Raw genomic sequence first — 27,896 nt, forward strand, 5'->3', positions numbered from 1 at the left:
CACTATTTGCACAATTTGCTGAATTTCTAACTACAGTGAAATTTCCTTTAGCGGATATCTCTCTCATTACCGGACAATTTTTCTAGACCCAAATTATTAAGTATCAGTTCACATGTAAGTAATGTTCTCTTGAGCAGACGCTCTATCGGACGGACACGGACAGAAAAATTAGCCCCAATTTGCTCAAAACGCCCTCAACAATGAATACGAATTTCCGAGACCGCACAAGCTCAGTTTCATTCGACAGTCACGGTTTTTCACCGATTACCACTGGGATTCCCCTGTAGTTTCAAATACTATGCTTAGCACGTCTTAAAATCAGTAATATTTAAATTGTGTTTTGGAAGCGGTGCAGTGAAAAATGGCGCCCCTTAGAAATTTTTTGACATTAAAGCAAAAAATAGAAGTAATTAATAATGCAGAACAAAAAAATTTTAATGTTCCCAACCTGGATAAAAAGTAAAGTTGGTATAAACATTTTTTAATTGTTTTTGCATATAATTGTAAATAAATTTTAGATTCAATATAAGCAAAACTCAAGCCGCAGAGATTGTGAAACAAAAGGATTCGTAGGTAATGGCAGTCGAGAGGCAATTTAGATAAAAAATCTTTAAAATTGAAAGGCTGCCTAAATAGACAAAATTTGTTTTGAATGGTTTGCCCATGCGAGAAGCCAGAATATTCATATTTCAGGGTCGCTAATAAAAACTAAGGCCAAAGAAGTAGCTAAGGCTTTGGAGTTTCAGAACTTTAGCGCATCCCATGGATGGCTAAACAAATGGAGGAGAAGGCATAAAATTAGCTTCAAGTGTATTTCAGGTGAGTCAGCGGACGTTAATCTAGAATTTAACCAATTTTTAGAAAAGTTGCCGGGAGTGCTATTGGGATACAAACTCGAAGACATCTACAATGCAGATGAGAGTGGTTTGTATTTCAAAGCTTTATCAGACCAAACTTCGACGTTTAAAGGCAAAACGTGTGCAGGGAACAAAATGGCAAAGGTAAGATTAACCATATTGTTTTGTGCTAATGTAGCAGGCGAAAAAGAGAAGCTTTTGGTTATCGAAAAAGCTGCGCGACCAAGGACATTAAAAAATACATCACTTAAAAGTTTACTTGTAACATGAACCTCCAATAAAAAAGCCTGGAAGATTAGTTCTATAATGACTAGCTGACTTCTAGATTTTGATAAAAGGATGAGATTTCAAAAACGAAAAATTCTGTTTTTCCTAGACAATGCTGCTTCACATCCTAGAGAATTGAATCTAAACAATATTAAAAACATTTTTCCCCTAATACAACATCTGTGTGTCAGCCCATGGATCAAGGCATTATATAGAATTTTAATTTTTCCTACCGTGATCAGATTTTAAGGTATGTCCTCTCAGAAATGAATTATGTTTCCTCAGCTTCAGATCTTTGGAAATCGGTGAATGTTTTAGAAGCTCTTTATTTCATTAAAAACGGCTGAAATAAAGTAACTCTAAACACCATTAAAAACTGCTACACCAAAGCAACATTTTAAAAATCTATTAAAGAAGGATTAGACATAGAATACAATGCAGAAGATGACTTGCTCTTGGCAATCCTAGCAGGGCTTTAGAGAAACTTGAATGAAATTGGTCAGTCTTCTAAAAGCCAATATGTGGACTTTATTAATTTTTACCAAGGACTCTCCATTGAGGAGACATTTAATGAAAATTCTGAAATTGAACGTAATGTAAAAGAAGATGAATTTATGGAGGACAGTGATGATACAGAAGACGTCGAAGAAACATCTAATCCTATAAATTCCTATACTAACACCTTAAAAGTTGTTGAAAAACTTAAAAGGTTTTCAAAAGAAGATTTTGTTACGTTTGAACATTTAAAAAATATTGAGTCACATTTTCAAAACCGCCTTTTCTGGGAAAAAAGTAAAAAAATGAAGCAATCAAAAATATTAGAGTTTTTTAAAAAATAGTTTTTTTTTAATCTCCAAGTATGTAAAGTACACTGCGTGACATAGAAAAGAGAACACCCCGTAAAAATGGTTTAATTTAAATAATTTTTGGTATGCATGTTTGTTTATATGTATAGCAGAAACGATCAAAATTTCACTCATATTTATCTACGTATTTACGAGTTATTCGGAATTTTAGGTTTTTTTTAAATATAAAAATTGCAATAAAATATCAACAATACAACTGGAAAATAACATTTATTGGAGTATAGTGTGCTTAGAAACTGCGTAGAGATATGCCTAGAACCAGAATAGAGCGAAATTTTCATCAATTGAGCGAGTTTGAGAGGGGTCGAATAGTGGGTCTACGAGAGGCTGGTCTGTCATTTAGGGAAATCGCCACTAGATTGAACCGTAGTGTAAACACTATAGTGAGATGCTGTCAGGGATGGTTCGAAGAGGGGCAAACAGGCAGAAGAACAGGTACTGGACGACCTCGAAGAACTACAGAACGCCAAGATCGCCGACTCCGAATTATGGCCCTAAGAGATAGGTTCGTCTCGTCGAGGACGCTGGCGGATCAGTGGTTCGCTGAGTATGGAAGGCCCATTGGGATACGAACCATTTATCGCCGCATAAGAAGTTTTGGATTGATTTCCTACCGTCCCTATCTCGTGTTACCCCTCACCTTAAATCATCGTCAAAATCGACTACAGTGGTGCCAAGAACGGATACATTGGACTCTGGAATGGGATAATATCGTGTTTAGTGACGAATCCAGATTCTGTTTCGGTATGCATGATGGTCGGGCAAGAATACGAAGGAGACGGGGTGAAAGATGGGATCCTCAGTTTGCAATACAGAGGCATGTCCATCAGACTGTTGGGGTAATGGTTTGGGGTGCCATTGCATATGGTAGCAGGTCACCTTTAGTTTTCGTCAGAGGCAGTATGACAGCCCAGCGATACATCCAAGAAGTCCTGGAACCTCATCTTGTGCCTTATCTGGAAACTCTTGTTGATCCAGTTTTCCAACAAGACAATGCACGACCACATGTGGCTAGAGTGACTATGGACTTCTTCCAACAAAATGCAGTCAATTTGCTACCTTGGCCACCTCGATCTCCAGACCTCTCACCGATCGAACATGTATGGGATATTATAGGTAGAAGGTTGCATAATTTACCCCATCCCCCGCAAACCCTAGCGATGCTGTGTCATGCTGTCCAGTTAGCCTGGAATGAGATCCCCCAAGAGGACATCAATCACCTCATTAGATCCATGCCTAGACGTGTACAGGAATGTATGAGACACCGCGGAGGACCGACAAATTATTAATTTTTTTTTAGTTTTTAACAATTAAATTTGTTCAACTTTTTAATGAAGTATTTGTTTTGACGTAAACAACATGCATACCAAAAATTATTTAAATCAAATCATTTTTACGGGGTGTTCTCTTTTCTATGTCACGCAGTGTATGTATATACTATATGTACATACATATATAAGTGGTTTTATAGTGATACTTCTTTATTTCTTAAATCTAGTTTTTAAGGTACGTATGTCAAATATAGATTTCAAAAAAATATAAAATAAATATAATTAAAAAATTTTTTTAAAAGCCGAAATATTTAAATAAAAAGAAATATTACATGGTTGGCCTTGACTCCATCGAAAGACTTTCTTTTGTTCATGATATATGACAGAACTCCTCCAACGAGATAAGAACGTGTGCAGATTTCCAATGAAAATGAGCTTCAGAAATGAAGAGAAACGAGATATGTTAAGACTTTATTACAAATTTGACAGGAACAGTACGAACCCAACTCAAATGTATTTTGCGTTATATCCGGGAAAACAATAGCCGCATAGAACATTATTTAAAACTTTGGATGAACATTTCAAAAGCACCAAACTCACCAAAATGACCAAATACCTAAAATGAAGTATGGAAGCAAAATAGAAGAAGATTTTCAAAGGTACCAAACTCAGCTAAATGTTGATCCAAAGTTTTAAATGTTTTATGCGGCTGTTGTCTTCCCGGATATAACTCAAAATACATTTGAGCTGTGTTCGTACTGTTCCTGTCAAATTTGTAATAAAGTCTTAACATATCTCGTTTCTCTTCATTTCTGAAGCTCATTCTCATTGGAAATCTGCACACGCTCTTATCTCGTTGGAGGAGTTCTGTCATATATCACGAACAAAAGAAAGTCTTTCGATGGAGTCAAGGCCAACTATGTAATATTTCTTTCTATTTAAATATTTTGGCTTTTATAATAAAAAAGTTAATTATAAGAAGTTTTATATCAATGAAATCAGAATGAAACGCACTATTTTTCTGTCGAAAAATTCAATATGGCGCCCATAAGAAAAAATAAAGTTGATAATGGTAGCCGAAAGACGAAACGTCGGATAGCAAATCTGAATATGTCATCGTGTAGCTGAGAAAAAGTGGCAATGAAAATGTGTTTATGGATTTAACCTTCTTTGTCAAATAACGCTAAAAAAAAATAAAAAATGGATTCTCCAATTTTTAGTTTTTCACGAATATCTTCCTAAGTACTCGGAAAATTAAAATTTTGAAAATGGTATTCGATCAAGCGCTAGATTACGCAACTTTGCCCCCATTTAATCTTCTTCGTATCTCTTCTAGTTTCCGAGATCCCAATGGTGAGGGTCGAATTTGAAATACCCTGCATATTTACATTTCATACCATATTCATCTTTCACATTAGAAAAACTATTATTATCGTTTCTTTATACAGGGAAACAACATTTGTATACATGGCGACATGAAATATTTAATAAGTTGGAATAACATAACTAACTATAGTATAACATTAGAATTAAATGTTAAATTATGATAACGTTTCTATAACAAATTAAATATCGAACTGTGAAGGTAAACTAATAATATTAATAAGTCACTTATTATGACGAGAGCATAATATCACCTGAAAAAAAAGAGAAGAAAAGTCTCAAATTAAAAAAATTAAAAAGATTAAATAAAAAGGCGAGTGGATGAATGGATCTCTTGGCTTGAGGAAAGGCTAAAAAATCGTCTGTAAATGTCCATTTTTGTCGAGCACATTAGCCATAAAGCTAACATACAATAGGTCTTCGAAAAAGTGAAATGATTTTTGCAAACGTTAAAGACTGATTTCTAATATAATTTCAGTTTTTAAATATCAAGTATATGCCAAAAACTTTCAAAAAAATTATTTCTCTGTAGCATGGCTTTTATATGACAAATTCAGCAAAAAGCTATTATTAAGAAAGACTGTCTAGAATCAATATATAAATCCCTACACCAAATTTTAAAGTCCTCAACTAACTTTGATATGGACAATAAACATAAAGAAAATATGAAAGATTAAAGTTATAAGCAATTTTAGACAAAAACAGGTTTTTGGAAAATTATCGATTCATATTTGATCTTTCAAAACTGATATTATATAAAAAATATTGAAATAGAAAAATTATAGAAATTAGTCCTGAATTAAGCGGGATTGAACCCCAAAAAAGTATAGGTCCCTACATTTAAATCATTGTTTTTTTACAAAAGACATACTTTTCCGGGGACACATTCGACATTCAATGTATAGCTATTTTGTATCCTCCCGTCAAGCAGTTCTTACAAAAACATCGTACAAACGTATTCAATACATATATCTACGTACAATATCTGAAAAGTACGAAAATGCTCAACCTCTGGAAGTAATAAGCACATTTTGGCTCTATATCTAATAACAAAATGATAACGAATTTCGTAGTCAACCGCATATCGGTGGTTTCTTGGTAAGATGGTTATGATATTTGATAACTGTTTAACTCTGGTTACGATTTTCGTAATCCTATCGGAGTGGTGGTTAAGGAATATAGTAATAGGATTTAACCTATGACTAATATTCACAGAAAAAATTTCAAAGCAAAAAATTATTTATGTATAACTTGAAAATGCCAAAATATATTCATTTACAGTCACACAATTTTTTTAAATTTAAACAAAAAGGTCGCAAACAGGATGATTTAAAATACCCTGCATCTTTTTCCAGAGACGAAAAAAGTTAACTGCTGCGATTTTCGTTTAATTTATCTATATTCCATATACAGGGTAATTAAAATTTTATGATATTTTTTACTGTTTTAAAGGGATATTTGAATTTTCATATAATGATGGTACCATAATAAATTCTTGCTATATATCGCATGTTAATACAGCTAATTTTTTTGTTTAAATTACTATATTTCAAGGATTTGTTGTCATTTTTCGAATATCTTAGACACCATTATTATCTTAAGTTCAAGCCTGTATTGAATTGAGGATCTAATTGCTCAACTTTACTACAGTTTAACCGACTCTGTACCTCTTACTGTTTGGGAAATTCCAAGGATCACTTTCGAATTTAAGAGGCCCTGTATATTGCGCGTTGGGAAAGAAAAAAACTATTAAACTTACCCGATTGTGCTGTTTTTTTTTAAGGACCGCATTCAAGGGCTGAAGGTCACCCTCGATACTACTGTCGCTGTTCCAATGGCGCGCAGGCGGAGGAAGTGGACACTTCTTCATTACCTTCCTGGATGGCTCACCTGATGATGGCAATTTTGGAAAAACAAAATCTGGTGTCTGAGCTGCAACTATCTTGGCATAAATCGAAGCAGGAGGCTTCATGTTTTGATTCTTACTTCGCTCTAATTCCTTGATGTTCTCTTTCTCACTAATATAGACTGTATTCAACTCATTATTTTCCTTTTTTTGCTGCTCTATTGTTTCCAATAATGATTTTTTTTTCGTTTCAAGTTCATTAATATTCTGATCAAATATTTTAAGGTTGATGTCCAGTTGAACTTTATTCGTTACGATCTCATCAAGCTGTTTCTCCAGTTCTTTCGTCTGCTTTAAATAGTTATTTTCATACGCAACCATCTCCTCCTCCCCTTTGAGTTTCATTGACTCTAATTGATTAGTGAGTTTTTGAATTTCATGTTGCTTTATCTTGGCCGAGTTTTCAAGAGAAATTTGTTCATCTTCAAGTTCGTTCACTTCAGCGGAAATGTCGTTGAATTGCTGAATTACATTTTCAAGTGTTTCTAATGATTCCAGTGCTTTTTCTACCTCCTGCAACTCAGTGGAGAAATCTTTGATTTCCTGGAAAGCGGTTTGAAGTTCTTCACTTTTATCACTCAGTAGCTGAAATAAAAATATGTGCTTTTCAATTTTATTTTTACATTAGCTCACTTGAGAATTTCTATCCACTTCCTGTTTTATTTCATCGAACTTCTTATTTTTCTCTGCAATATCTACCCGAATGCTTGCGATTTCCTGCTCAAATTTCAAAATTTCGTTTTGATGATGATTTTGCAGATCTTCATAAAATTTCGATGTTTCAGACAACTCTTGGTCCAATTTCTTTTCGTATTCTTTTAAAGTTTTATAAGAAGCCATCGACTCTGTCTTTAAGGCATGTTGTTGTTTTATATCATCAGTTAGTTGCGAAATTTCTACATCAATCTGTGCGGATCTAGAAAATATAAGTAAATAATTAAAACAAGTTTGTAAATAATTAACTCACAATCTCGTAATTATTAAAATATTTTCAAATGTGTACATAAAACTCCGAAATTGAATTTATGAAAATATATTTAATAACTCCTTTCCAATATCACTCTATAAAATCGGTGTCTTACTTTACGTACTATTTTTGTATTTTATATATGATATTAATATTTTTTTACAGAAACGTAATTTAGATTTTTTGAGGCATTAAACGCATTTTAAAAATTTTTAAAACTCAAGGTAGTTTACAATAGATAAACTGCTTCAAGAGGGATTCCAACTCAGAATAAGAAGGTTTTGCTTTTATCATTGAAACGTTTGCAGATATCTATATTTCTTTCGCAATAATAATAAATAATAATGCTAATAATAACAATGGCAAAATTCTAAAAAAACACTCACTCAAAAAGATATATTTTCACAAACTTTAAATATGTTCGGTGACTAAACGTTCATAAATTGAGTTAATCTTTGATAATTGGTTTATTTGTCAAAAGCAATTTAGCCATAATCATTTTAAGAGCCTTTTTGTAGTTATGACATCAAGTGTCGTTCACGACCACTCTTGCAACTTTGCAATACGCGACCAATGTAGGGTGTCACCAGTTTGAATAATTTAGTGAGAAAATAGAATATTTTTTGCTGGGAATAAACTCTTTCAAAACCTCCAATAAGACATAAAATTTATTGCATTAACACTGCAACTATTTAGTAAGAAAATCAAAATATCTTGACTGTGTAACATTTTCAGAATTTAATTAATTTGATGAAAAAGTTTAAAATTAAGTGCATGCGGAAATCAAATTTAATATGATATCAAAATTTCTTTTACGTGAGCAGACACGAAAATATAAATGAACTCTTTCAAGAGAAATTGCAACCAGAAAATGAGTTTAAACCTCTATAATGTTTCACCTCTTTCAGAATATATCCAAAGAGTAGTGAATTTGGAAATTTTGTTTAGAAAGTCATCACCTACACCGCTGTATATTTTACAATATTGCGACTGCCTTAAGAAAAATTCATATAAAAATGGTACATTTAAGTCAGTGAAAAAGAAAAATCAATACGACAATAGAAACATTTACATTAGATAGCTAGATAATATGATAAGTGAATGGTGAAAAGAAACCACCGACTTATCAGCTAAGGATTTTGCAGCCAACTTCTACAGGAAAATAAACTTTACTCTTCCGCTATTGAAAGAACTTCATGTTACAGACGTTACAGTAGTATTTGGAAACAAAATTTAACTTAAATTTATATCTCTTTTGCCTTGAACAAACTCTTTTAAAAATAAACTGAATGCTAAGGAAAGCCAAAACCATGTGTTACTGAATTATTGTTAACCATTTTTACAAGATTTTAAAGCTTTTTAATCACAAATTCAGCTGAAAAGTAAGCATGAAAAATCCATATTTCAAATAAACTCTTTCAAAAAATTCAGTTCAATTTTAAAAACTACCTCAACAATGTAATCATTTTTCCTCAACGACATTGAAATTTCAGAAATTTTTAAGTGAAATCCAATAAGGAAGACAGTTATTCACAAATTCCAGGGAAGTGAATTAAGCGTTCTTTTGAAGGATAGTTAACAGTTTCTGATAGTAATCTGCCAATTTAATTAAGATAACATATAAACTCACCTGGGGAACAATATATTGTGCAACTACTACTAAAAATTACTGTTGACGAAATGCTCTCGATGGACATACTTATCTTAAACACACTCTATAATAATATCTTTTTTTGTGAAACGAAAAGCAATAAAAAACTTCGTTTGTATTTCATGTGATGATTTTTCATTGTTTTAAAATAGTATTCATAGCTTACTTCTTTTCCATATCAGCAAAAACAGTACCTCCGTACATCTTTTCAATACGTTCGAGGGCTGCATCGCATGTTTTTTCTTCTTCGCTAATCCTTGAGAAATCTTCGTTTAAAACTGTCAATTTAGATTGCAACTCTTCGAGTTCTTTTTGCAGTTGTTCTGGATCGTTGCAATCATCATCATTGTTTTCAAAGAATTCACTTTCAAGTTGCTTTAACTTGCTCTCAAGTGCAGTATTTTCTTCTCTCAACCTCTTTTCCTCCAACTCTATTGATTGAAGCTTTTTGTTCCGTTTCTCAATCAAGTTTTGTTGTAGTTTTTCGAAATTGTCCATCTTCTGTTCATAGCTTGCCATTTTCATTTCGATCACATTTTCTAAAGCAAACAGCCCTTTTATTATTTCATTCAATATTCCACCTATACAGGATGTCTCATAATTAACGAAACACAACTGAACCATAGATGTTTAATGAAAAAATATTATATAAATACAGAGTGGCGAAGTTTTATTATTTTTTGTTTTTTTTAAACTAATTTAAGGAAATCAACAAAATATCACACAATACCAAATATTATTTAGAGTGTTCATCCAGAGAAAAATGTGACTTAGATTTTGATGCATAGTACACAAATCAAGATGCTACCGGCGAATCTTTTCCTATAGTTAAAAGCCCATAGTCTTTTCTTGCCCTGTTACATTTGACTAAATAGTAAAATTGACTAATTCTCTCGACGTTATCTCACGAGTTGATTTCCAGACATTTGCATTTATACATTTGATTGTTTCGCACAGATCATAATTTAAATAATTAAATTGAAAGGTCTGGAAAAGAAAATCTGTAAAGGCAAATTAGTTTTTTTGTTCATCAGAAATATGCAATTTAACTTACTTACATGTAATAATGAAATTCATTTTTAAAATTTTTTGAATAGGAACTTTTTAATAATTATAATTTTAAAGTTTGCGAACCTGTTTTTCGCTAATTATCAAGTTTTGAATATAGCGGTGGTCAAGGTATGTGGTGCGAATCATTAATTATAAGACAGTTTAGTTACTTACCAACGTTGGCTAATTTATTACTGATAAATAAAAAGTCTTTTTCGACATCGTTGATGAGAGAATAACATGTATTGTACGGCAGACACATTTTCTTGCATCGGTCTTTACAGCTCCTAGTCGCTTCATTGATAAAACTTGTTCTGTTGTTAGCCAACAGCACAGCGGCTTGTCTCTCGGCTATTGATTTATTTAGATCATCATTATATTGCATTAATTTAACGTAAAAATTTTTCTTATTTTCAACTAATTGTTCCTGTTCGAGAATTTGTTGTTCATTGCTGTTCTACAGGCAAAAAATATCATGGTTATAAACATGAAATGAACCCTGTAACAGATATCAAAGAAACATTTGTTCTGTTATAGAGAATTTCTATCTATTCAACATTACTGCAATATGAGATAGAAAATAGTTCTCAAAATAAATAGAAAAGTAATTTCTTTGCTATGTGCTCCAGAGTTCGCCTATCGACGATTTAAATTTCTTTGACATCTAAGGTGATTTATTAAAAAAAATCAATAAGACATATAAAACAAGAGATGTAAAAGTATGAACATAATGAAGCTGTCTGTATGGGCTGAAAACGCCCATTGTTGTTAGCACTCATCTCACTTGTTACTTGAGTTATCAAATGATTTTGAAAAATACAATATTAAATTTGTTATTTTGAATATATACAGGGCGAGTCAGAAAGAATGAGCCAACACTAAACTGGAGATACTAATCACCAAAATATTATGATTGAGCTCAATATGGCTTATAATAATGTCACTGGTTTAAGGGGTACAGTCTGTTCAAAGCTTAAATTATGTTCTGAAATATCTCAATAATTAAAAAAATTTTGATAGCATCAATCTGAAACTTTGTAATTTTACGTTTTTTGGTATGAGAATTATGAATTTTAAGTTTATTTTGACGTTGCTCTTAGAGGGCGCTAGTTTCACGGTATTATTTAACTAATTTGAGACATATTTTTTTCCGTTGAACCATGCTCAAAACAAGTCGAAAATTTAAAAAAACGCTTAGTTCTACAGAGAAAATGTGCTGTTGTTTAGGTTGTCTAAATCTATTGGTTTTTAAATTATTTGCATTTAAAAGGTTCAATGTATTTTGCTATGACTTTTTTATTCTTAAAATAAGGAAAGGTGCGGAGAAGTAATCAAAGTAACAATAAATAACAATAACAATTATTGGTAATAGTGATAATTCAAATCAAATGTTGGAAGTGTTCACCACCTACTGCAATATATTTTAAAATACACTTTCTTAAATGTCTCTGAATGTTAAATAAAATTTTCCTATTATTTTTTAATAAACAGCGTTTTTTTGAGAACGATAAAACTTCAAGCTTGAAAAAAATGGTACATAAGACATTCTTGGATCAATTTCTTTTTTTATTTGAAAATATGTTTAATGACATTAATGTTTAAAAATAATTTGAGTCATATGGGCATCGCGACTGTTTCTGATGAAGCGAATTCGTTCAGTCCAATTTTGAGTAACTTTTTCGAGCATTTCTGGTTATATGTCATTAATAACACGAACAATGTTGGCTTCCAAAGCATCAAGTGTTGCTGGTTTACTTACATAAACCATTGATTTGACGTAGCCCCACAGGAAATAGTCCATTGGTGTCAAATTACAAGATCTGGATGGCCAGTTAACAGGTCCATTTCTTGAAATCAGTTTATCTCCAAATTTTGTTTGCAATAAGGCGATAGTTTCGTTTGACGTATGAGACGTAGCACCATCTTGTTGCATCCATATTTCAGCTGCACCGATATGGTCCATATTGCGAAAAAAATATTAATTGATCATGATCCGGTAACGTGCTGCATTAACCGTAACGTTTGCTCCAGCGTCATTTTTAAAGAAGTAAGGACCGATTACGCCATTAGCGTATAAAGCGCACCAAACAGTACATTTTTCTGAATATAACGGGATTTGTCGAATCTTTTCTGGATTGGCATTCCCCCATATTCGGCAATTTTGTTTATTTACAAATCCGCTAAGCCAAAAGTGCGCCTCATCGCTAAACAAAATTTTGCGATAAAAAAAACAGGTCAACTTCCAATTATTCTAAAGCCCAATCGGCAAGAGAACGACGCAAATGGTGGCCTGGTAACTTCAATTCCTGCACCAGCTGGATCTTGTATGGATGTAGGCCAAGATCTTTCCGCAAAATTTTCCAAGTTGTTGACGGACAGAGCCTTAATTACTGCAACCGACGACAAATTGATAATTTTGGATACTCATTCACACTTGCGCTTACAGCAACGATATTTCTTTCATTTCATATATACCTTCTACGGATTGGTGTTTTTACATCTTGTAGAGAGTATGTGGTACGAAAATCCACAATGCGACGGATGGCTTGTTCAGATGGACGTTTACGTATGCCGTATACTTCGCGTAGTCTTCTATGCGTTTCACGAATTGATGATTGACTTTCAAAGTAAATTTGAATAATTTGATAACGTTTTTCAAGCGTGAAGTTATTCGTGATGATTTGTCAAACTTTATTGAATATGAATTTTAAAAACTGCGGCAGACTGACAATTCGGTTTGACAGTTATTTCTAATCAAAGTTCTATCGTTCTTAAAAAAACACCCTTTATATTTGTGGTTTCTTGTATTCTCTACCGTAGCTTCTGAAGAGTATGGAAATCAATTTTAAAAAAATTAAAAAAAAGTTCAAGCAAAATATATTAAACCTTTTAAATGAAAATAACTTAAAAACCGATATATTTAGAGAATCTAAACAAGAATACATTTTCTCTGTACAATTGATCGTTCTTTTAAATTTTCGATTTGTTTTAAACATAGTTCAATAGATAAAAAAAACATGTCTCAAATTAGTTAAATAATACGGTGAAACTAGCGCCCTCTAGGAGCAACGTCAAAATAACCTTAAAATTCATATTTCTCATACCAAAAAACGTAAAATTACAAATTTTCAAATTTATGCTATCAAAACTCTCTTAATTATTGATATGTTTCAGAACAAAATTTATGCTTTGAATACACTGTATCTCTCAAACCAGTGACATTTTTATAAGCCATATTGAGCTCAATCATAATATTATATTTTGGTGATTAGTATCTCCAGTTTAGTGTTGGCCCATTCTTTTTGACTCACCCTGTATATGCACATGTCATTTTAAAAAAAAGAGACCTTTAAAGAAACTATTGACGATTGTAATTTCCTTTCAAAAAAAGTAAATTGGTTCGTAAATTGAAAAGAAATCTATCCTATCTACGTAAAAAAATCTGTGCAACCAAAAGATCAATAACACCTTTACAATTTTGTTCAATAGTAAATATATAGTTTATGAAAGATTTAATCATGGTGAAAAAATTATTGTTTTCATTTTTTTCTGAAGCTTAAAACATTTCCCAAATTTAAAAGTAACAATGAAATCTGCATATAGTTGGGCCCAAGTTTTCCCATTTAATGGAGACTGTATTTTCATTAATAAAAAACTTATTCACACAATATAATGGATAATAGCCATTTTGTAGATATAGTTTAAAATCAGCATGAAATGACGCAAATGTGCAGACCCACGCGTTAAACCGTTTCGATTATTAATCACCTTCATTAATAAACTTATTAGTTATATAACTATTGTAAATACCTGAATAAAATAATTAAATTGAATGTTCGAAGTTGTGTGGAATATATTATGCAAAAATAGAAACTTACCTTACACGCCAACAGCTTATCGGTTTCATTGCAAACCAAGGCAAAAGACTCATTATTTTTGTCATCGTTCTGCATGTTTACAATTAATTGTTGCTTGATTAATTATTATAGTTATTACCAATAATTATTGTCAATTTGTGCAATGAGAAAGCGGATTTTAACAGAAATTACTATTAACAATAACTTGAAAAGAGGGAATGGCAAAACATTAAACCTGCATTTGTTTTGCGAATGTCAAATTTTCAAGATGGAAGCAGTATGACGTTTCATCTACAGCCTGCTGGATTTTAAAAGCAGTCGGCATTAGGCAGTAAAGCTGAGTTTTTAAATATGAAATTATTTTTCTGTAAAGTAACTATTCCCTCTGTTTGGAAGTGTCCGATTACGAATAATTTTTTATTCAGAAATACATTAGACACTCCATAATCCGAACCCTCAGTAATCCGGATTCCCTTGTAATCCAGACAAAATTGAAATACTGTATTTTACTATTAGGTATCTTATAATCCGGATCTCTAAGGATTTCGGTAATTCTGACTGCAATCAGTCGATCGTTTATTGGTTGAATTTAGTTAGATCAGGGAATTCCCCGATCGGTATAAACCAATATGGCTGCCAAGTGATCATACAGAATGCTAAAGCTCAGCGAAAAATAAGAGATTTTAAATTATTTGAAAAATGGTGTAAGTGGCAAATCTTTGGTTGAAAAGTATGGTGTTGGTACATTTACAATTTCAGGCATAAAAAGAAAAAAAATCAAATAATGAAGTATGTAGTTTTTCAGTTACCGTTTCTAATTTTGTATCACCGCAATTAAATTTCTCGTAGGTATATTGCTAGTTGAATTGCAACACCAAAACGTAAAAAAACTTTGCGCAATTCGGAATAGCCAGTAATGGAAATCGAACTGTATAAATGGTTTTTATCGCAAAAAGGAAGGCACGTGAACGTAACAACCACTATTCTAAGGAAAAAGGTTAAGCAGATTTATGCCAACCATTACAACGCATCAAGTTTATTGCAAGTAAGGGGTGGTTAAACAGATTTAAAGAGAGGCATGGCACTTTCCAATTAAAAGTTAGCGAAGAAAAGTCATCAAGCGATCCCACGGTAGCTCAGCCTTTTCAAGAAAAATTTACTGAAAAAGTGAATGAGATAAAGCTATTACCTAGCCAAATATACAACTGTAATGAATCTGCACTGTTTTGGAAGCTGCTATCAGAACGTATATTAGTGCACATCAAAGAAACCTCAGCGCCAGACCGAAAAGTTCCCAAAGAGAGGGTAACTTTTCTCGCTCCTGCTAATGGCGATGGTTCAAAATGATGGTTATTGGCAAAACCAAAAAACCCAGGACTTTCAAAAATGTTAACAGTCCAGTTGAGTACCATTCAACAAAGAATGAGTGGATGATTTCAGCTCTATTCGTTCAATGGTTTCATGAATTTTTCATCAAACAAGTTGGGAAATTTTAAAAAGAGCATAATCTTAATGGCAAAGCGCTATTATTAATCAAGAATGTTTCCAACCACGCGTCAATAGCTCAATTGACAAACGATGATGGTGAAATTGTAACCATGTTTTTACCGCCTAATTGCACTCTTCTGCACTCTTCTGTCATTGGATCAGAATACTATTCGCTTAACCAAACTTTACTATCCTCAAAGTCTTTTGGCTCACATTTTGGCTGTTGAGGATGACATTTCGAAAGCTCTCAAAAATATGAACTTGGAGGATGCAGTCTTTGTTCTCTCAAGCTCCTAGGACAAAGCGTCATCTAATGCATAAAGAAATGTTGGAAATAAATATTTTCCTATTCCATTAATGATATTTCGACAACAACTCATCTAGAATCTGAAGATAATTCAGATGATGACCTCCCACTTTCTGTTATGAAAGCAAGACTATTTTCTTTACATGACAACCTACAAGAACTTATTGAAATTAAGCGCTTACTGCAGCAAGGATCGTCTGATGATCATTAATATACGAAAGCTTAGAACTTAACAAATGGATCGTTGAAGATGAGGAACTTTTACTCCTACTCAGCGATGATACTGTTTCAGGTGAGCAAATTGTTACAAATAATCCAAAAGTGAAACACGATGACGCAATCGGCAGCTTTAGCACTTGCATGTAATGGGTTGAAAAAAGTGAAGCCCAACTAGCAATATTATCCACACTAAGAATGATGCAACAACGCGCACTGGAAGTTAAACGATTAGTATTACGCAAGCAAAAATTACAGACTTTTTTTAATTACGTACATAAATACATATGTTTACCGATTTTCTCCATATTAAATGTTTCTTAATATTCTAATAACGAATTACGTACCTATTATTTATTTGTTAAGAGTACATGTATTTTATTTATTTTATTTATTTTCATAATTTTTTTATTTTTCTAGGAATGACAAATGTTTGACAACCTAAAACACTAATGTTATCAATATAATACTTTAATGACGATTCAGTATTCTGGATTTTTCGATAATCTGGATCGTTCGTGTTTTAATTAATCTGGATTAGCGGGTCTCTAACGTAAGTATAAAAGTGTCTTTCCAAAAAATATTTATTAGTGTTAAAATAGACATGAAATACTTAGTCTATTAAACTGTTCCATCGCTACAATACTCCTACCACACACATTTCGTTCTTTGGTGATTTGATTTTTAGTTTTTTGAACAAGATTAATATCAAATGACAAGCTAAATGGCAGCTGGTCTCGACTAATCGAACGATCCTTCCCCAATTGGTGTATTTTATAATTATTTCCGCCATTGATTAATCTCTTATATTATTAGACAGATTTGGTTTTTAATTTTCTGGGATGACCAAATTTTTGTTCTCACCTTCTATATTTTTCTTACAGTCGTATTTCGAGTTTCAGACTTAAAAAGACACCAAATTAAATATGTATAAAACGTAGAAAAATAATATTGTACCCTTGCTTACGTTATATAGGGTGAGTCAAGAGGATCGTGCCAAACTTCAGAAGCGTATTGTACATGAAAAATAAATATAAAAAAACTCAAATGTTATTATCCGATTTTTATTTGTTTACAAGTTATACCATAAATCATTTTTTTAACTAGCGTGATATTTACGGTAAAAGTACCTTACCTTTGTCATCAGTGATACTCATTGGATTAGTCGCGGTGGTTCTATTAGTTGTCCTCCAAGATCTCCAGACCTCACACCATTAGACTATTGTTTGTGAAGCTGGTTTAAAAATGAAATGTACAGGGTGAAAGTGAACCCGAACTAACCTGAACTAACCTGAACACTCGAAATGCACTAATTGACATAATACAATCAGGAGCGCAACGAATGCTCTTCAGAAACAAAGTAGAAAGTGTTTAGAAGTCAATAGCGGTATTTTTAAACATATATTAACACAACAGTATGATAACCAAAATGTTAATTTATGAAATTACTTATGAATTTTTTGAATTTTATGTTTTAATTTTATTTTTGCTACATCTTGAAAACAATTGACAGTCAGATAACAACATTTGAATCTTTTTACATTTATTTTTCATGTATAATACGCTCTTGTAGTTTGGCACAATCCTCCCCACTCACCTAGTATATACTGCCACATTTATAAAATAAACAACGGCCATTAAAAAAATTTCAATATAAGATAAACTTAATTTCTGAAAAAAAGAGGAAATCAGACATTTATTTCCGAACAGAGGGAGTACTTAATAGTTTACTTTTTATCAACTGACCATCAAGAAGTTCTACGATTAATGTATGATTTTCCCTTAATGTATAATTTCCAATTCTTGCTTGATTTGTAATCTATGAATTGTATTTTCAGTACACAAAATATACGAACACCATTCGGACGCGTAGACAGTAAAGAGTAAATGCTTATATTAACTACATATTAATGTACCATATTGCGAAGTATTAGGTTCATATATCGGCAAAATGATATATTTTCTTCAATTGAGAAAGTCGATTTCTGCGTTGTAGCTTTGTCTACATTTCTATTACGTCAATATGGTATTGAAATAAAGCTTCAACTTGCATCAAGTAATCCTTTTATTGACTTGGGAACGTCAAATTCCCATGCTGAGTGAATACTCCTCTAGTGCATTTAAGATACGAAAATACTTAAAAAAGCTTTTATTTTAAACATATTCTCAATTTAAATACGTTGACCTGATGTTAACTGAAACTGATATTGGTACTTCGCATACTTTCAGCAATAAACCCGTGAATAGATGGTTGCATTCATACATCACTATCAAACCTACGTTTCAAATCGGTACATTTTATTTATGCTGAATTCAAAAATAGATTTTCTTCAAGAACCATGACAGCAAATACTCGTACTAATATGTGCAATTGATGGAAAAAGTATTATAACTAACTCGTGTGTTAATGGGCTCTGAATAATCTTGATTCCATTAACGCGCTAACTTCTCTCATGCGTTAAATCGCTTGGATTCTTAATCGCCTTCATTAGCAATTTAACTTATTATTTATCTTATTTCATTACCTCATTATTATAAGTACTTATTTCATTAATACACGTAATGCTTAAATAACTATACTACTTTTTAAAAGTTTTTTATTTTCAATTTTCGTAATGGAATACCCGATTTCCATTTTGTTAGATGGGCGTCATCATTGCAATTTCAAAAATACAAGGTTTCGTAGCCTCATCTCCAATCATTTTCACCCAAACGAATTAATTGCGAGAGACGAACATCTTAATTTCACACCTTTTACTGATGAAGAGCAAAACTACATTAAGACCAAGACTAAACTGGTCTTGACCTTATTCTTTCATGAAGAGTCTTGGTCTTGGTTTTAGTGTTGCTGCTAGACTCTTGCAAGTCTTGTCAATATACAGTGAGCTCAAACAGTTAACAATTAATAAATTTAAAATTAATTCATTAATTTATTGGAAAAGAGCGCAGACCCGTCAATTCTTTGTTTTAGTCCGACATATTTTAAACCCATTTTTTGTTTATACAAGATGGTCCAAAAACAAACTTTAATTACTCATATATTATATCGTCATCGTCGTTGAAAGGAGACAAACAGAAGTAACTACCTCGAGGTCCAAGAATCTTACCGGCATTAAACTATTTTCGTTGAACGTTTAACCCGATGTCTTAATGAGGTAAATATTTGAAATCAAAAAGGTTCCACTTAATTGGATGGTCGGGGATTATATTCCCATGGTCGGAAACCTTCTGGTCTGCAGTAGATAACAACAATAGAATAGTCTAATACCTATAGAGTTATTACCCGTAGATATAATTTAGCCCCCTTTTCACGCCTCCGTTTTTGAGCTTTTAATATACAGGGTGTTTAAAAACATGTATCCACAAATGAAGGGTGTAATTCCTTGGCTCGTTATAAAAAAAAGTTCCTATTAACACGATTCATAAACGCACCGTTTTTGAGATATGGGGTGTTAAAAATAATTTTGTTTTTCAGTTTTTTGACAATATCTCAGGAATCGTTTGAGGTACAGAACTCAGCTTTTGTACACATATTATAATTGATGTTAACTACTTTTGAGCGTTAATTCAATTTTTTTTATAAGCCAGTGGCAGAGATTTTAAGGTTCTTGTGAGGTTTTTTCCCCCAATTTCCATGCCACTCAGACAATTGGAAGTTTGAAACCACTTTTTAAATCGCGAGTTTTTTACATAAACAAGTTGTCTTGGTCAGAAGCTCTAAAGTGAACCGTGTTTCAAAAAAATGGCATTTTATGATGACAAACATGAAAAAATTAGCAATATGATTAAAAATATTCTATTATCAAAACTAAGCAAATAAATACTAAAAATCACAATTATTGAATATGGCCTCCTCTTACGGTAATGCAGACTTTTAACCTAAGTCTGAGTAACTGACGTACACGTTAAAAAATATCCGGAATGCTGCGAATCGTATTGCAAGATATAAAACGTGCTGCTACTTTTTCCAAGTTTTACATCATTAAATTTTTCTGGTATACAGTTCGCTTTAGAGCTTTTGACCAAAAACACTTGTTTGTATAGGAAACATTGGCGGTTTAAAAAGTGAATTCAAAATGCCAATTGTCCCAGTAGTGTAGAAATTAGGGACAAAAAACCTCACAAAAATCTCAAAAATTTCAGCCACTGACCTATGAAAAAAAAATTGAATTAGTGCTCAAAAATAGTTAATATTAATGATAAAATGCGTACAAAAGCTGAATTCTGTACCTCAAATGATTTCTGAGATATCGTCAATAATCTAAAAAAAAAGCTTTATTTTTAACATCCTATATCTTGAATATGGTGCATTTCTGGACCTATATTGATAGGAACTTTTTTTCTTACAATGAGCCAAGGATTACATCCTTTATTTGCGGACATGATGTTCTAAAACACCCTCTATGTATGAATATTTTTACACAAGTCTGACAAAAAAACTAGAACTGGAAGCTAAAAATTGTATTTTTTGCTCGATTCGAGAGTAACATAGCTGTTTATACATGTAAAACTAAAGATAAAATCATATAGGTATTGCAGATCATTTTTTTTTCTTTTTCCCATTAGAACCAACCCACCCCCGAATACAACTGTGTAATTTCGTCAAAAAACTGCTTACCAGAAAGTACAGGAATTTAGAACAATGTTGTTGTATGAACTTTTTCTAAAATTTGAATTTCCAGGATTTTTTAATTCGTAGACGTGACATTTAATGGTTACTTGATGATATCCCAAAGTTTTTAACTATTATAAGATGAAATTAATGTCTTACAATAACTGTTCCTAACACTTCAACGCATTAGCATAATAAGTATGTATTATTAAGATTTTCAGATTAATTGATAATTCAATTTAAGAAAAGTAGTATATATTACTCAGACTAAAAGGTCTTTCTTGTCCTTCGCCCTTTTGCTACCCCAACTTCTTCTAACTTCGTTCATTCACTAATTGAGCCGTTCCGGAGCATATACCTAGCTCTGTATGGAAATTTGGAATAAAAAATGAAGATGAATAATACCAAAATAACTAAAAGTTAAACAAATAAATACACTTGAGCTACTAGAGAGACTCAAGTACTAAAGTACCACATAGGAACGGTTTTTTGGCAAACTGGAGAAGTCGACAAAATAAAAGGGAAACAATTTTAACATATCCATTTATTATCCTTTAAACTACAACAAAATAAGATTGCAATGGACCGATTTATCTATAAAAAGTTAAAAAATATGGAACATATATGAAGTTAATAGTGGTATGTTGGGTAGTAAAAGTTATGAAATTCGTAATGGCAACTGTTTAATCCGGCTCGTAGGACCAAAAATGTTGATCCGGCTCGAAGGACCAAACTGTTTATTCGTGAATCGTGGTACCAAGATGTTGATTAGACGTGGCCTAATTCTTGATACGTCTAGTAAGCAATGGACTGGATGCTTGCGAAGGACCACCCTGAGTTCGCGGTCTCAGAGACACCGTGTTCGTGCAAATGAAGAAAACAAAAACCCTTTTTAACGGTAACGAAGGTTTATTGTTCACCAACAATTTCGAGTAATTTAACAAAGAAATAACAACTTTTCGTGACAAGTTAACTAGTGTACTAATTAACCGTGTATAGGAACCGTGAGTAAAGTAATCGCGTACGAGTAACGTGCAAAGTACGGAGTTAAGAGTCGACGGAGACGCACAAGAAGAGCGAGATTTTTCTTCTTGCAAAATCTTAAATACTAAAGTTAATGGTAACCGTACATAGGCGTACCAGAAACTAAGAGGTCATCATCGGCGCTTCTTCTAGATTTGTCCTTGTGACTTGCCTAACTTTAACAATATAATTGGGTTTTATTGGAGGGCGTTTATGACCAGCATCGAGAACGTGTCTAAATTCTAGTACGCACAAAAGGTCGGCGAGGAGTTTTATTACACAGTTAGTCTAAGATCAAACAAAATGCGAATCAACATCTGGTCATACGGACAAAGTGGCAAGAGAAACGAGTAATGTCCATAGGCGTAGCACACGGATTTCTTACATACTAGTCACACATTTAATACTAGGCTTATGAAGAATACAACTTATCGAACTAATACATTAAATTAATTATCGGGAATTCTGTCCCCTACACAAGCCCTAACATGCCGGCCCCGTTAAAAGGTCGTTACCTTTTAAATTATTTACAAAGAGTTATTTGTTATTCATGGGCAATGGGCATATTTTCGACAATGATCTTCGCGATATAGTTCCACTGGGTAAGCGCACTGACACTACACGTATCACATGATCCTTTCCTTCGTGGAGTTCGACAACTCGAGCTAAAATCCAGCGCAGTGGGGCAGTATTGTGTTCCACCAGTAAAACTAATGCTCCAATATCTATGGTTTTATCTACAGTGTTCTTCCATTTACATCGAGTTTGCAAATTTGTCAAATAGTCTCTGGACCAACTATTCCAAAAATGCTGCTGGAGTTGTTGAAGTCGTTCGTAATGAGATAAGCGAGAGATAACGGCGTTCTGGTAGTCGGGTTGTGGTAAACTTGCCAACGAGTCACCAATAAGGAAATGCGCGGGAGTTAAGGGTGCATAGTCGTTTATGTCGTTTGAGATTGGCATTAGTGGTCGCGAGTTGAGACAAGCTTCGATTTTTACTAATAGGGTGTACATCTCTTCGTATGTTAGAGATGATTCACCTAAGACGCGGCGAAGATGAAACTTAGTCGATTTCACCGCCGCCTCCCACAATCCTCCCATATGGGCACTACGCGCGGGTATGAAATGCCACTTTATCAAATGATTGGCTAAAAATGTAGTTGTGGCGTTAATGTGTGATTCATTATTTATTAAGTTATAGAGTTCGATAAAATAATTATTGGCCCCTACAAAGTTAGAACCATTGTCTGAATGTATGTTTGTTGGTTTTCCTCGTCTGGAACAGAACCTTTCCAAAGCATTCAAAAAGCTATCGGTCGAAAGATCTTTAACCAGTTCGATATGTACTGCACGCGTGGCGAAACAAACAAAAATGCATATGTAAGTTTTTACGGATTTGGCTCTACGCAGCGTACCCTCCTTTATGAGTATAGGCCCTGCATAATCGATTCCGCAATTTGAAAAAGGTCGTGAAGGCGTTACCCTTGCGGTCGGAAGGGAACCCATTAAAAATTTCGAAGGTTTCGGTTTTACTCTAAAACATCTTATACATCTACTAAGGTTACGTTTAACTGCATTTTTTCCGTTTATTATCCAAAATCTGAGGCGAATTATCGAAAGCAAGTTTTGAACTCCCGCGTGGAGATGTTTCATATGCTCATTCTGTATTATCAAGTCAGTGAATTTATGTTTATACGGTAATATAATAGGGTGTTGTTGTTCAAAATTAAATTGTGAATTTATTAAACGTCCCCCGACTCGAAGTATTCCTTCTGAATCGAGAAATGGGTTTAGATTCAAAATTTTACTTTCGCTTGGGAGTTTTTTACTTTTGGATAAGTCGGAAATTTCCTTTTCGAAGCTATCCCGTTGAACCAATTTTACTAATAAAAGCAGTGACTCGTTTAATTCTTCAACTGTCAAGGCTGTTGACTTATTCATCACTTTGCGGCATCGATTTTTAAATCTGCATATGTAACCTACTACTCTGTGCAGTTTGAAGAAGGTAGAAAATCTATCAAAAATGTTAAGTCCGTAGTTGTCGCTATTTATACTCGTTGTTTTATATACTGTGGTATAATTATTTTTTAATTCGGGCAAGACATCGATGGGAACCTCATGGCTATCTAAGTTCGCTTCTGTCCTTGATGTGTTTTTCTTTAAAAATTCGGGACCGTGAAACCAAAGATCACATCCCAGCAATTCCCTTGGGCTCAATCCTCTCGATATTACATCTGCAGGGTTAGCCTTGCTTGGCACGTGAGCCCACTCCGTTATCTTAGTCAATTCATTAATTTTTGCCACTCGATTGGCAACAAAGGTCTTAAGGTGAGCAGGATCAATTTTCAACCATGCCAAAACAATACTAGAATCCGTGAAGTATCGTACGTCTGATATTTGTATGTCTAAAATTTGTCTTACCGTATTCATTAGTTTGGCCAAAAGGTGGGCCGCCAGAAGCTCAAGTCGAGGCAAGGTCAGTTTTTTAGCTGGAGCTACCCTTGATTTTCCTGTCAACAGTCGTAATTCGTGACTACCTGACTCATCCTCCGAGGCCACATAAATACAGGCTCCGTAAGCCTTTTCGGAGCTATCAGAAAATCCATACAATCTTATACGATTCGTCTTTGTTGGAATTACAAGCCTATCGATCTTGTATTCATTGAGACACTCCAGTTCATTCGAGAATTCCTCCCAAATCTGTCTTACGTCATTCGGGGCTACTTGATCCCAACCGATATGTAATTTCCATAGAGCTTGAATGATTAACTTGGCCCTAGTTAATGCGGGACCGATCAACCCAAGCGGGTCAAAGATCTGCGAAATTTTCGAAAGAATAGTCCTTTTGGTAACATGGGATGGCTCGTACTTAATATTTACTGAGTATTTCAGAGTATCTTGTTTAGGATCCCAGCTGATTCCAAGAGTTTTTAGATGCTTATCTTCATGAGGTAGAATTAAATTGTCGTGATTTTCGTTACTGTTTGCTTGTAGGATACTATTTAAAACTATGCTACTGTTGGACGACCATTTTCTCAATTTAAAATTAGCTTGACTTAAAATATCGTCGAGTTCCCTATAAATTTGGAATGCTTCTGTTTCCGAATCAATGCTAACCAGCAGATCATCCATGTAGAACGAGCGTTTAATTATTTCTGCTGTTCGTGGATACCTGTCTTTGTTGCGCTCGGCCAATTCTATCAAGCAACGTGTGGCTTGAAAGGGTGCACTCGATGTGCCATACGTTACCGTGTTGAGTTTATACACATTAATCGGATCATTAAGATTTGGTCGCCATAGAATCTTTTGGAAGTTCCGTTCTTCCTCATGAATTTTTATACATCGGTACATCATTTTGATGTCCGCGCTCAAACCAATTTTGCGAAGTCTTAGACGTATCAAAATTGAGTACAAGTCATCTTGTACTACTGGTCCTACCAAAAGCGTGTCATTCAGGGAAATTCCTAAACTTGTTTTGCAGCTTGCATCAAAAACGACGCGACACTTCGTGGTAATAGAATTCTTTAGTACCGCACTGTGGGGTAAAAAATAAGAATTGTTTGGAATAGAGATGTCCTTTTCAATGGGTCCTTGAAGCGTCATGTGGCCTAAGTTCTCATATTCCGTCATAAATTCTACGTACTGCTTCTTGAGGTCCTTGTCCTTTTCTAACCTTTTCTCTACATTTTTTAACCGTTTTAGGGCATTCGATTTGGAGTCACCCAGACTAAAATCTGTTTGATTATTGAACGGATACCTTACGACAAAACTGTTGTCCATGTCGCGGGTTGTAGTTTGATTAAAATATTCCTCACAATAATTTTCTTCCTTTGATAGGAATTTAACATTTTCAAACTCTTCAATCTGCCAGAATTTCGTCAACGAATCATTTAATGTTTTATTTGAAATACTAGTCGCAAGGTTGCACACTACTTTCCGACTTTGAGATTCTCTGCATATTAAATTGCCCGATATTACCCAGCCTAAAGAGGTTTCTTGTAACATTGGCAATCCCTTTCCTAATTTAAGTTTACCCGAACCTAATAGATTATAAAATATATCTACCCCTAATAAAACATCAATTTGTTTTGGTTCATTAAATTTTTCATCAGCTAGATTGATATTTGTTGGAATTTGAAGTACCGAACTGGGAAATCTAAATGAGGGTAGATTTTCGGTAAGAATGGGCAAAACCAAAAATGCTATGTTAGATTCATATTGGTTGAACCTGGATTTTATTTTCGTGTGCACTCGCTGATTAATCTTTGTGACAATTTGACTGATACCTGATAATGAAAGGTCAATTGTTTGGGGACTTAAGTTTAACTTTCTGCAGAAGTTTTCTGTCATTAAATTTGACTGGCTTCCGCAATCGAGTAAGGCATTGCATTTATGCCAATTTCCTTTTCTGTCTGAGATGAGAATGGTAGCCGTAGATAGTAGTACTTGATTTTTATCAATACCTAACGATGATAATGCCAAAGGATTGTTTTCCGTATCGTACGTGACCGCGTTACTTTGGCCGATTGTTAAAACTGTAGATTGTTTGGATTCTCCATACCTTCTCAATACATCGTGAGCCGAAGGATTAGATGGAGAACTGATCGATGATTCATGTTCAGTTAATGATGAGGAAGGTTCATTAGTGCTGCTGTTGCTAGAATTTTGAACATGTTCACTTCCTGAACGTTTCTCTATATGTAACGTGCTATTATGTTTTTGGTTGCATTTTTTGCAGCCTCTTGATCTACATTCCTGTTTCAGATGCCCTGGACGTAAACAGTTGCTACACAATTTATGTCTTCGAATTTCGTTATATTTGTCCGACACTGATAATTGGATAAAACGAGGACATTGATGAATGAAATGGTTTTCGGTGCAGATGTAGCACTTATTGATTTTTTCGGTCAAAGAATACGAATAATTCTTAAACTGATGTGATTCGTTTCTTTTCTCGTGGCCTTTGTTTTGCATTCTATCCCTATCATGTTTATTTGAATGTACGGTTGAGAAGCCGCGAACCGCTTCCAACGAACGACATTTTTCGGTTAAAAATTCCATTAATTGATCAACAGTCGGCAATTCAGTATTACATTGTTTCCGCTCCCACTCCTGATTAGTACTATCATCCAGTTTGTTTAATATTATCGGTATCAACAAAACATCCCATTGATCCACGGGTAATTTTAATTTTCCTAATGATGATTTATGTTGCTGAACTGCATCTATTAATTTTCTAATATTTACAGATGATCCTTTATTCGCGTTTGGTAAATTAAGAACTAAGCCTTTAGCGTGAATGTTAATAACTGCCTTTTTATTCTCATATCTTTTTTGTAACAGATTTAAAGCGATTGTATAATTATCGGGAGTTATGTCGAGAGAGTCTATGAGATTTAGCGCATCGCCTTTACAACATAATTTTAGATATAACAATTTTTCTGTTTCACTCAAGTCGGTTCTGCTATGGACTAAGGAATCAAATATGTTTTTAAAACTGAACCAAGTTTCATAATTGCCATAAAATGAACGTAAGCCTAAATCCGGTAATTTTCCTAGACCTCTTGGTGAATTTTGTTTTCCTAAATGAGTATTAGTACTATTTTGATTTTTGCTAATTGAATTTATTAACTGCTTTAATTCTGAAATTAAATTAAAGTAGGCTGATTCGATTTCAATCCGTTGTTCTTCTTCGTTTAAGCTTAAAAATTCTAGACGAGATTGTACTTTATCGAACTGATTATAGTCCTCCTCCACGTTCTTGAGGCGGATTTCTAATTGAACTGTTTCTTGAATATCTCTGTTTTCACGAAGGTACTGTTCAAAACGGGATAAACGTTTAGTTAAAATTCTGCGAGCGTGCAAAAGTTCTCTAAATTCATCGTTCTCGCTAAGAGACTCTGCTGAGCCTAGTTCCATTTCGGATCGTTTTGAAATTTTTTCTTTTTGAGCTCTAGTGGTCATTTTTAACTACTATTGATAACGTGGCGTTAAAATAAATCAATTTACGCGATTCAAACAGAAGTACTACTGGAGAAATTAACTAGTTTCGACTTCTTTAATGTGCATAAATCGAGCATAAACCAAAGTAAATAAGTCGTATCAATCTCATATAACTAACGACCATTTAAAGTATCAAATGGGAATCGGGATTATGAGGTTATGCAAATTCAAA

The 27,896-nt window shown here is 33.5% G+C and overlaps 3 protein-coding genes across 3 annotated transcripts; 1 reads left to right on the plus strand and 2 right to left on the minus strand.

Annotated features, from left to right (window-relative positions):
- Positions 1-200: 200 nt before the first annotated feature.
- Positions 201-3,644, plus strand: LOC136414499 (tigger transposable element-derived protein 6-like). Its single transcript, XM_066398548.1, has 7 exons — positions 201-283; positions 519-569; positions 674-819; positions 862-1,110; positions 1,183-1,328; positions 1,628-1,813; positions 3,564-3,644. The coding sequence occupies exons 1-7, from the start codon at positions 201-203 to the stop codon at positions 3,642-3,644; spliced, it is 942 nt and encodes a 313-aa protein (XP_066254645.1).
- Positions 3,645-6,288: 2,644 nt separating this feature from the next.
- Positions 6,289-14,257, minus strand: LOC136414500 (myosin heavy chain, clone 203-like). Its single transcript, XM_066398549.1, has 7 exons — positions 14,097-14,257; positions 10,393-10,675; positions 9,335-9,707; positions 9,148-9,176; positions 7,184-7,512; positions 6,404-7,135; positions 6,289-6,360 (listed from the first exon to the last, which is right to left on the minus strand). Exons 1-7 carry the CDS (start codon positions 14,169-14,171, stop codon positions 6,289-6,291), a joined length of 1,893 nt encoding a protein of 630 aa, XP_066254646.1. The 5' UTR covers positions 14,172-14,257.
- Positions 14,258-22,258: 8,001 nt separating this feature from the next.
- Positions 22,259-27,685, minus strand: LOC136414502 (uncharacterized). The gene is made up of 2 exons (XM_066398550.1): positions 26,726-27,685; positions 22,259-26,647 (listed from the first exon to the last, which is right to left on the minus strand). Exons 1-2 carry the CDS (start codon positions 27,683-27,685, stop codon positions 22,259-22,261), a joined length of 5,349 nt encoding a protein of 1,782 aa, XP_066254647.1.
- Between the last annotated feature and the right edge of the window lie 211 nt (positions 27,686-27,896).

The sequence above is a fragment of the Euwallacea similis genome, chromosome 17 (assembly GCF_039881205.1).
Source record: "Euwallacea similis isolate ESF13 chromosome 17, ESF131.1, whole genome shotgun sequence".
Lineage (NCBI taxonomy): Eukaryota > Metazoa > Arthropoda > Insecta > Coleoptera > Curculionidae > Euwallacea > Euwallacea similis.

Excerpts from the sequence above, each read along its gene's own strand:
- LOC136414499 (XM_066398548.1), top strand. The coding sequence starts at position 201 with ATGAATACGAATTTCCGAGACCGCACAAGCTCAGTTTCATTCGACAGT. Across the intron at positions 284-518 it reads ATTACCACTGGGATTCCCCT|ATTCAATATAAGCAAAACTC; the intron begins GTAGTTTCAAAT and ends AATAAATTTTAG. Across the intron at positions 570-673 it reads ATTGTGAAACAAAAGGATTC|CCAGAATATTCATATTTCAG; the intron begins GTAGGTAATGGC and ends CCATGCGAGAAG.
- LOC136414500 (XM_066398549.1), bottom strand. The coding sequence starts at position 14,171 with ATGCAGAACGATGACAAAAATAATGAGTCTTTTGCCTTGGTTTGCAAT. Across the intron at positions 9,708-10,392 it reads TAATAAATTAGCCAACGTTG|AAAATGTGATCGAAATGAAA; the intron begins GTAAGTAACTAA and ends TGTTTGCTTTAG. Across the intron at positions 7,136-7,183 it reads AAGTGGATAGAAATTCTCAA|CTACTGAGTGATAAAAGTGA; the intron begins GTGAGCTAATGT and ends TTTTTATTTCAG.
- LOC136414502 (XM_066398550.1), bottom strand. The coding sequence starts at position 27,685 with ATGACCACTAGAGCTCAAAAAGAAAAAATTTCAAAACGATCCGAAATG. Across the intron at positions 26,648-26,725 it reads CGGTTCGCGGCTTCTCAACC|AATTATTCGTATTCTTTGAC; the intron begins GTACATTCAAAT and ends CATCAGTTTAAG.